This window comes from Loa loa, assembly GCF_000183805.2.
Source record: "Loa loa unplaced genomic scaffold supercont3.59, whole genome shotgun sequence".
Taxonomy (NCBI): Eukaryota; Metazoa; Nematoda; class Chromadorea; order Rhabditida; family Onchocercidae; genus Loa; species Loa loa.
Window position 1 is genome coordinate 165,140 of NW_018108239.1, and position 10,923 is coordinate 176,062.

Sequence of the window (10,923 nt, forward strand, 5' to 3'; positions counted from 1 at the left end):
CTGATCCATCCAGCGTCCAAATGATCTATCCAGTCGAACCGGGTTTGGTCACATATCATCTTGGAACAACAAAAATTCGTATTTACCATTGAGTTTACATGTATAAGAACGTGATAACTCCAAAATATACATATAATCCCATGTATGTTTCAAAGTTACACGTCAGCAGACTTCGCATGATTGCCACAAAGAAGCTTTTTTTGATTTTTGATTTTTATGCTATATGTGAATAAGTTCCGGGAGTATAATACGCCAATTCTAAGCAAATTACTAAGCCATCACTGTTTTTGAGTTACGTGTCAACAATAAATAGAATATGTTCAAAACTAAACATTTCAACTCCATTTACATTTCTGCCCTAAAATTTCAGTAAATTTGTATGCTTACGACAGTGCACAATATCATCATGTAGACTTTCAAACTACATGTCAGCAAGTACAGTAAGCGCAGCTAATATACGAGATGTGCACCAACCTTAATACGTCATATGTCAACAGTTCACTTCTCAGGCTGAGTTAAAATTGAATAATTAAACGTAAATTCTACAACAGAAAGTGTTCAAACTTAGAAAAATGAGAGGAAATCTGTGGAAATTTTACGTCAAGCATACACCACTACAATGATTATATTGTAGGAAAATCAGGCAAATAACCAATAATACATACTTAAACTAAGAAGAATAACTGCAAAATTTATATAAATGAAAGAATTCCGAAAAAAAAACTTCAAAATCTATATAAATAAGGAAATTTAGGAAAATTTTACATAAGAATAAAATTAACTGAACGATATATTACAAACAAATCACATCAATTTCTCCATATTTCTATGTAAGGATAGTATTACTATAACGAGTAGATCACGTTAAGCAAACAGTATATTTATACCTAGAAATTACTTGAATCATAACTATCATGGATATATTTTCTATTATGCGTCGGAAATGCACAGAAGCAAATGTTTATGCACGAGATTGAACGATTTATTGTTGGCAGATTGGCCATCATTTCCATCAAGCATTATTGCAGTTTACTTTGGTAACGCTTGCAAGTTACACGAACGAATGGGGCTGATACGTTGTACTCAAATTCTGATGTTTCATCTAGCAGTCAGACGAGCAAGTTGTCATGTTTTATTTAACGAAGTGGCCCAGCTCCGTCTACGACAAACTCCACTGAAAGACTTGAACTTGGTTCAAAACAGTATTCCCTATGAAAATCATTTAACGTAAATGTTTCATTTACGTCATGACATTTCATTTGGCAGTCAGACGGATATGCTGTCACACTTCCTTTTATGGCATGCGTGAATTCCGTTAGAACTATACTTAATCCATTAAATGAATTGAAGTTACTCAAAGGAAAAATCCACTACGAAAACTACCTGACACAATAACGACACCAAGAATCCTTCAACCAAGGGAAGGCTATTTGCCAACACAAAGCGTGACGACGATAGAAGCTAAGTTTAACGCTAAGGACCGCGTCTATGGGCCACTACCCTGTGCGCAATTCAATGGCGCTGTGTAGAAGCGTCTTTTACAAGAACATCAGTTCTCATCTTTTTGCAATGTCTGGTGTTTAAGTTCCACTTTTTCTTTCCCTCCATGTCTCATTCTCTCCTTCTTCATGTCTCTTTTTAATCAAATAAGTTATATGTCATGGTGTATTCTCATACTCTACGCGTTCCTTGCCAGTGAACTTCGAATTTAGCCAAAAACTTCCACGAGTAAAGTGAATACCAAAAGCTACATTTCTTGAAATCCTAGTCCGATAAAACAGACTTTACGTTATGTCTTCTCGTTTTTGGCATTTTATTTTGTCACATCCCTAATTTTAGATTTTCCAAATTTCAGAAAAGCTTGAGTTGAAACTTATTTATTGATTAAGAATCCAATTAAAGTTTGAAATCTAATTTGAAAGCCTTCCGACTCACTTTCTTCCTCTTGCTTTTTTTTGAGAAGTTAAAAAGTGGGGATTCTGTTTCGTTAAAATTGATAAGCAAAAACCTTTCAAATTGATAATTACTTTTCAGAATTTAAAGTAATTACTTTTCGAACAAAAACCCTCCCATGGGTATTTTATCACTTCCCACCGGTGCTTTTTGTGAAATACTTTGCCCAAGCATGATTGAGAAAGACATTATTTCTCTTTTTCACATGAAATTTGACCAGGTATATTCAGGATTTACCCTTGCAATTCATTCTAAACTATGTCAATTCTTTCTCTTATCGTCATTTTAGTTATTTATGTATTAGTTTTCAGTTTCTTATTGTATCTTATTTATTGCCAATATTGAAGTAAATTACTATATTAATTCATTCATTTCCCTTTAACTTGCAAAATTTTTTTCCTTCGAATTCCTCAAATTTCCTTTTGCTAGTGTTTATAACATTTTCAAATATTACATATGTAATAGTCAAACTCCTGTCTTTATCATAATCAGTGGGTATGGCTAGCTCAAATGTCTTACTTGGCCATTTCAAATATAATAGTAATAGAATGAACTTCGAGATTCTCCTCAAATTAAATCCCAAATTGCAAATTGATTTCATTCTCAACATATAAATCATCAATTTCTGTATAATTCTTTTCGATCCATCAATTTTTTATTAATTGTTTTTCCTCTGAAACTTCCTAGAATAGTGCACATTTTGCGGCACTATTTTAGCCTTATTTTATTCTTTCATCCTTAAAATCCCTCACAAATTTAAAGTTGCCTCACTTTGCTTTTTTTAAGTTGTATTTTGTAAATAATTTATTTTAGGAACCATTTGAAATTGAAACGATTTTTAAATCAATTGTTTATAAAGTCAATTTATGAAAAAATTTTGGAGAAATAATAAATACGCATTGTTGATTTGAAGTACTCACTCATTGCCTTCTTTGACCAATTAAAATACTTGAAATATGCTAACTACAGAATCTCAAGATGAACAAATAGTGCTAACTGAAGTGATAGTCTTATCATGTCTTTTTTAGCTATTTGTGATTGTTCAATAGCCATGACAAGGAGAAATATGATTAAATTTAATAAGCGTATTAACAGCATCCTTATATGTCCAAAACTGAAGAAATATTTTCACGAAAGCTTTTAACTTTAATTTCAATTTGTTAAATTGTAATTCCTCATATTCCTGGCTTGATTTTCATGTTTGAATTTTCTCGAATTATTGTATTTAGTATTTGAAATCAACGAGTTGTGAAATTTGGATGGACCTGAGTTATTATAAATTATGCCAAATTCACGTGTACGTGAAAGGATAGTGAATGTTGCAGGTAAAAATTAATAATCTTAAAATCTTTTTTGCACTAAATTTAAATCCATATATCAATTTTTATATTTTTTAATATATAGTATAATTCGATAATAATTTAGCCAATTTCAGTTGGTTCCAATTTTGAATGTTCCAGGCAAAACTTCTACTTTTCTGCTTTCTAAAATTTTCATTTGGACGAACTCTGGAAAATGTAGAAGGTTCTAGAAAAAATGTTTTTAGAAAAAAAAAATTTAGAAGAAAAAAGAAATGAAGGAAATGGAATAGGAAGGTGACTCATCATCTTGGGAAGATGAAATGCTAAATTAAGTGCACTTTTAGTGAAATGTTACGATTCAATATTTATTTCCTTGTCCCATTCCTAAACATATACTATCGATTGATCGTCACTGAAAAAATTATTGTAATGTGTGATCTGCTGCACTTTTCATTGTTTTATTGTTTGGCAACGACGAATGGTTGTGCGGAAGACTTGTTAACTTTCGGAATACTTATTGTTTATTAAGATAACAAACAGCAATCAGCGAATAAAGTGAGAGTAGATCACTGGATTGGCTTCGAGATTTTTGTAGAAATATATGGGAGATTTCAGAGGACACTGTTCTTCGAGAAGTGGTAGTAATGGAATTGAACCCATGTGATTGACTCCTCCTGTATGATGTACATATTATACCTTTTAATAGACTGGAAAAAAAGTTACAATAGAGAAGCTTTGTTGGTGACACTAATTCGGCATGGGAATATAAGTTTGGTTATTACGTTAAAAAGTTTTCAGCAGTGAATCTATCAGCATCACATAGGGCTTTGTTGCTACAATCGAGAGATTGCAATTAAAATAGAAAATTATTATTATTATTTTTATGTAATGAATCATTTACCTAAAAAATATTCAAATTAAGACAACTTGTACAGACCATATTCAGGTATTTGCATTCTAAAACGCTTTGATTTGATAAAAATACTCTGGTTTTTTTCCAATGCAACCTTTTTCTGTTTAGAAATGCGCTTGGCAAGGTGTTTGTTGCAACAATTTAGAGATCATATGCTCTTGGAAAAAATGAAATACTACGGATATTTTCGTCCACATCCTATATCATTGAAAATGTATTTGGGTTTTGGACAGGAGGGAACTGTGGAAACATCATTCAAATTTTTGCAAAAAGAACTTCTTGTTCGTTTAGCTAATATTACAAAGGTAAAATTGACGTTTATCTTTTTTTTTGCTACATGTTGGGTAACATTGCTAAGTGAATTCAAAGTTACATGTGTGAGATTATTTTGATACATAAATTTATGTAAAATAATGATATCGATCATGTGAAAATACCGGATGAGTCCAAGAATATGATTCATATGATATTATTTTAATGTTTCAATAAGGTAACTAATATAATAATACTAGTTATGTAAAAGTGGATTGAAGGTGTTCAAACCTGCATTTAGAAGTATAATGCATACAGAAATACGTAAGCCAAACTATGAAAAATTCCAAACGAGACAAGAGGATGAGGACAAACGCTTACCTGGATCATAACGTTGATAAATCTGTTTCTTAAGTATAGAGAAAAAAGGACTATTAATTTCATAAATTCATTTCAATTGCGAAGAGGAAGAATGTGAGATTTTTCGTTCTTAGGAAGTTGATTCATTACTTCGAAACTTACCTCAGATGTCTTCTACTGCCGACATGCGTGAATTGTATTATCAAAGTTTTGAAGATTTGTTGCCATTTGAAAATGTTGAGCCAACCGATGATAATATCAGTTTGTAAGTTCCTTCATTTCATCTTATCATCCCAAAGTTTTCTTTTATTTTTCAGTTTGAGATCAGTATCCTGCAATCCAATGATTTTCTACAATTATTTGAGCCTTTCTCTAAGTTTAACCTTTCAGCCAGTTCAATCATCTAATTCATAGGTTTGTAGGTTTAACGAAAAGTTGGAAAAAGTGATGTTACGACATGAAAATACCATTGAAAAAATGGCTGAAGATATTATCCAGTTACGACAAAAATATGGCATAAATATAACATCAAATAATAAAATCCAGTGTTACCTGGAACGATTTTATTTCAATACGATGTCTATACAGATCTTACAGCATCAGCATTGTCAGTTATTCCTACCAGTTTTCGATAATTTAGAAAAGTTAAACTAATATTTAATTTACGTGGACACCCTATAACATACCTTTTGATTTGTAATTGTTAAAACTTTTGTTAATTTATCAATTTTTCATAAAATTAATGCATGTAAGTTCACTCATGTATTTTTGATTCCCATTTATTGGTTTACTTATTCATTTATTTGTTTGTTTGTTTATTCACTTATTCATTCGTATTTATTTGTTTATTTATTGTATCACTCATCGCAATTTTCATAGATCCTTCTGTTAAAGTCCAAACACTTCTGTCCTAGGTTTTCGAGAGTTCTAACCTATACACTATGTATAAGTTATAAATAAGCGTGAATTAATTAACTATGCTGAAGTCGAATACTTGAATTATTAACCTGGAAAGTGAAGAGATAGAAATTTCTTATTTTAAGAAAAGTCTTTTTATTTTTATTTCAGTGATAGTTTTCGGAACATTACTTCCACCAAGTCCTCGACATATAGGTTGCATTGATCCAGCATGTGATATTGGAGCAGTTATTTTAAACGCTTATGACAGTGCTCGATTCGTGTGTGATGGGTTAGCATAATACGGACAGAATTTCATTTTGCTTCTCAAAAATATTTCTATGATTTTTTAAAATTATATATTATGTTAGGTGTCATAATCCGATATAACATTTTGCTTTTGTTGCCATAATTCATGTGATCGTGGACTTATCAGCTGTTTTTTTAAGTTGTTATTGTGATACGCCTAAATTGCAATTCGATTCTTATAATTCGGTTGCACCTGGACAGCCGATAGCTATCGCAGCCATACCATCGTATTTGTATCATATTATGTTTGAATTATTCAAGGTGTTGATGGATTTTTTCAAATTATCTCTTAATTGCGAATTTTATTAAATTTTAACAAAAATTTTAACTGAAAAACCTTGCAAAAGAAGTGGTTCTTAAAGTTTTTGCAGAACTCGATGCGTGCTACCGTTAATCGTTACGGTGAGTTCGAAAAACTTCCTCCAATTCAAGTATTGGCAACATTGGGCGAAGAGGATTTGACAGTTAAGGTAATTAGAGGTCAATTTTAAGAATATATTTATTGGAAAAGTACCAGAACTGAAATTTTCCCAAATAAATTATATTAGCAGTGCGAGGAACATGTAAAGAATTGAGATTTGTGATATGTCAGAATTTTCGAGTGAGGTGAAAATGAAAAACTTGGTCACTGGTACTTTGTAGAAAGGATGATTTTGAATTGCAGGTAAGTGACAGCGGTGGTGGCATTTCACGAAGAAAGATGGATCAGCTGTTCCGATACAGTTATACTACCGCACCATTACCAGAAACTAGTGGCCACATTGCAGCATTGGTAAAGTCATAAATGAAATTGGTGGAACTTTAATACCTTTGTTGTTCATAATTTTGGCATTTCACTACAACAGTCTTAGGATGTTGATTTCGAATTTCATTTACATTCCCAGATTCGATTGTTGCAGGCAGGATATGGTTATGGCCTTCCTCTGTCTCGGGTATACGCTCGCTATTTTCACGGCGATTTGATGGTCAGTTCGATGGAAGGCTACGGAACCGATGCATTTCTGTATATTAATGTAAGCATGCGTTCGTCTCGTTTCTTACTTCTCTACAAGTGAAAACTTAAACTAGAAGAACGGACTTCTGTGGACTAAACGCAATTCTTACTTCAAAGGTTGATCGTTTGAGCTCTCTAAATTTGTAACTTTAATTGCATTTCAAATTTCTGGGAAAAAATTTCCAGGCAGTGCCATTTAAAGGCAACGAATCAAGTCCAGGGTATAGTACATCATGACGAAACAGCTTTCTAGTTCGCCAAATGTTTCTCAACCATTAGTTTGAGAACTGTCCAGAATTCATATCCGAAGAAGAATATAAAGCATTAGAAAATAATTATTCTATTTGATGAAGTTATCAAGTGGTTAGCATTCATGAAGCAATGCAAAATACGAATCATTGTATTACTGTTAGAAATACACTGTACATTTGTATACGAAAATGATGATTGATAAAGAGTTGTGGTTGAGTAGATGATATTTAAATCATATACTTTTTGAATTTGAATCATGCACTTTGTATAGCATTTTATTAATTAGTCCAATGAAATTGTTTGCTATATATGATATGGCTATCTATTTGATATCCAAATGAATTAGATTATGTATAGGAGTAATAATGTTACGATGATCAGCAATGAAAATGTCTTCGTCAGTATCATGTTAAAAAAGAAAAAGAAATTTCTGTCGTATAAAAAATTTTCTGAGATATTTTTAAAATATATATTCTAATGCAGTATTTGTAATCTGCAAGTATTCGTACGAATTTTACGCTTACGTTGCAGGAATATAGTTGTCGTGAAAAAATGTTACCTGGTTTGGATCTGGCTTGCTAAACTAATACATTACATAGAAGATTAATTCTCAAAAGAATATGATCAGTTTAACGGAAGTCCAGATATGTTAACCATTGAATATATAAGCATGGTTATCAGATTAGAGACTTTTACATTATACCCATTATTGTGCATAAGCTGAATTGTCAGACTTAGCTGCAAACTAAAAGCCAAAGATTACAAGTAACTTAATTATCAAAGCTGCAATCTTTTATTACAGTGTCACGAGAAATGGATAAATGATTAATCACTTAATATGTTGGGAATTTAATTTTAATTTTCGTGTAATTTGTGATGCACACGCTTTGGTTGTTTTAATATGTTATTCTCGCCAATAGTTGATCCAAATTACTTAGTTAATAAGTAAATCCGTTAATTCCTTCACATCAGTATTATTTAAATTTAATTTAATCCTTAATAATTTAATTTACATATGAAAGTTCCCACTGGTGTGATAATAACCAAGTGAAATTCATTTAGATGAGCAACATGAAAATCGACAGTAGCCGATACAAGCCAGAATTTTTAATTTTTTGAAATTTTTTTCAATTTTATTTTTCATGCTGTGAAGAATTTCCCAGTTTCTTTTATCTTTTTACTTTTCAGATGATCTTTTTTCTGCTGTGAATTTGAGTTAAACAGAACAGAAATTTTTTAGAACTTGCCGGGCAAAATTCATTGCTTATCATTCGTAATACTCAGTACTTAAGAATGATAAGTGACTAATATAAAAGATTTTTTAATGACAGGATATCAGAGGAATTATGACGTTATAGTGTGTGACATCAACGTTAAAGTGCAACAAATTCATGTTCTTATGCTTGAGCCAGTCATTTGTAATTTCATTTCAAATTTGCAATTTTTTTTTTAATTTTCAAAAATTTCGTTTCAAAAAGCTGATCGAAAATTTGAAACGAAGTTACAGCTGACTGGCTGTTAAGGGAGCATTTAAAAGGGACTAATTATACTTAACCTATAATAGTTGAAATTTGAATAAAGTATTATATATAACAAGGACAAAAGAATAAAGAAGGAGAACTTCAAAATTAATATAGAATCAATTAGTGATAGTTGCACATATACATTACACATACGTATATAATGGAATCAAATGGTCTAATATAACCATTAAAACTGAGAATTGAAAAATTAAATAGTATTATAATTTGTTTAAATATGTAAATTAAATATAAATCAATGAACTCCTATCGACAAAAAAAAAAATGTTGGAAGGAGGAATAGATATATAGATATAAAAAAATGAAAAGACCTGAAACTTAAAAACTTACGAAACAATATGCCTTCATCATAGTTGTTTCATTTTTTAACTCAATTTTGAAAGAAAATGAAGAGGAAAAAAAAAATGGAGAGAAAGTGGAGAGAAAAATCCAGCAAAGGATATTTATGGTATGCTCCGGCTTCAGATTTTTTTTTGAGGATTGTTTCTTTTTTACAAATATTGTTATCATTTTTATCATGTCACCAAACTGTGCGTGTTTGTCAACATGAATAATACGAATAATTTTTGCGTGGAGCAAAGAAACAAGGAAAACAAAAATTTTTTAAAACAATTCATTTAAAAATATATACGGAAGTAATGCTTGAAAAAAAAAACAGTTGAAAATATATATTATAAAGTGACCGAAAATTCACTGGAAAGCTAAATGTCAACATAAACTTGGTAAACAATTAAACATATCTGAGAGAATTAATATCTGAGAGAATTAGTGGTAATGAAGTTGGAAAATCTGAAGAAGAGTTTTCAATACTTGACAAATAATAATTGTCGAAAACTCTCATAAGAATATATCCCCAATGCGTCATCTTTAAAATGGAATTATTCTTACAGAGATAAAGGTTTCACATTTCTTTAAATTTTATTTTATCGAAATATGATAATTCATAGATGGAATGAGGAATTCATGAAAAGAATGTTATCAGAAAATAAAGCTGAGAGTACTACTTAGGCACTATCTGCCCTTATTATCACTGGTACTAGTTTGTAAAATTGAAAATATAACTACCCGCTACAACGAGATCAAATATATTTTACTATATCTATGTTTCATATATATTTTTTACTTGCATACTCGTAAACGAAATACACAAGCGCGAGAAAAAAAAACAATGCTCTAAATCTCAAGATAAATATATTTGCATAATTTTGGGTTTAAAAATTTTTAAATTTTCGAATTTTTCCAAACACTTCTTGAAATCTTTGTTAAATTCATTTTATTTACTTAGACCGGAAATTTTCACGCAATAAATCTTTAAATAAATCATTTCTCCAATTAGCCTTGACATTCCTCACTCCTTTTTCTGCAAAGAAAACAAAATTCACATCTTTCCTCTAAAAGACGATCAAAAAAATAGATGAATCCCTTCTTCTGGTTGCAATACAATAAAAGTAGAATTTTAAACAGTTAAAATGAAGAAAGAGCCTTCTTAAATGAATTTTCGAATGGATTAAATTTTTTTGAAACATCATCATATCCCGCATTATGAAAAAAAACCCGGAAAAATAGGACAGCTATTTCAAATAAAAAACAATTGTTGCAAACGACTTGGATGATGTATTGATATTTTGTGCTTAATACAAATATTTGTTTAAAAATTTGAACGTCAAGTATAGGGTAGCTTTGATTGGATTTAATAAATAAATAAATAAACAAACAAATATATAAATAAATAAGTAAATAAATATAAATATAAATATAAGTGTAAATATAAACATAAATATAAATATAAATGTAAATATAAATATAAATATAGATATAAATGTAAATACAAACATAAATATAAGTATAAATACAAATGCAAATACAAACATAAATATAAATATGAACATGAATATAAATATAAATATAAGTATAAATACGACTATAAATGCAAATATAAATATAAATATAAATGTAAATATAAGTGTGAATACGAATTTAAATATAAATATGAATATGTATATCTATAATCTTCAATAGATCCAAATTTCAATTCTTTTCAAATTCGAATTTTTATTAGTATATATATATATATATATATATATATATATATATATATATATATATATATATATATATATATATATATATATATATATATATATATATATA

At 29.7% G+C, this 10,923-nt stretch overlaps 2 protein-coding genes across 2 annotated transcripts; both read left to right on the forward strand.

The window, feature by feature from the left end:
• Positions 1-937: 937 nt before the first annotated feature.
• LOAG_02699 (hypothetical protein) lies at positions 938-1,529 on the forward strand (the record flags this gene model as incomplete). Its single annotated transcript, XM_003138236.2, has 2 exons — positions 938-1,227; positions 1,361-1,529. Exons 1-2 carry the CDS (start codon positions 944-946, stop codon positions 1,527-1,529), a joined length of 453 nt encoding a protein of 150 aa, XP_003138284.1. The 5' UTR covers positions 938-943.
• A 2,748-nt stretch (positions 1,530-4,277) lies between these two features.
• On the forward strand, positions 4,278-7,216 carry LOAG_02700 (hypothetical protein; the record flags this gene model as incomplete). The annotated part of the gene is made up of 9 exons (XM_003138237.1): positions 4,278-4,472; positions 4,914-5,044; positions 5,202-5,386; positions 5,848-5,968; positions 6,126-6,246; positions 6,357-6,455; positions 6,650-6,757; positions 6,885-6,998; positions 7,166-7,216. 9 exons carry the CDS (start codon positions 4,278-4,280, stop codon positions 7,214-7,216), a joined length of 1,125 nt encoding a protein of 374 aa, XP_003138285.1.
• Between the last annotated feature and the right edge of the window lie 3,707 nt (positions 7,217-10,923).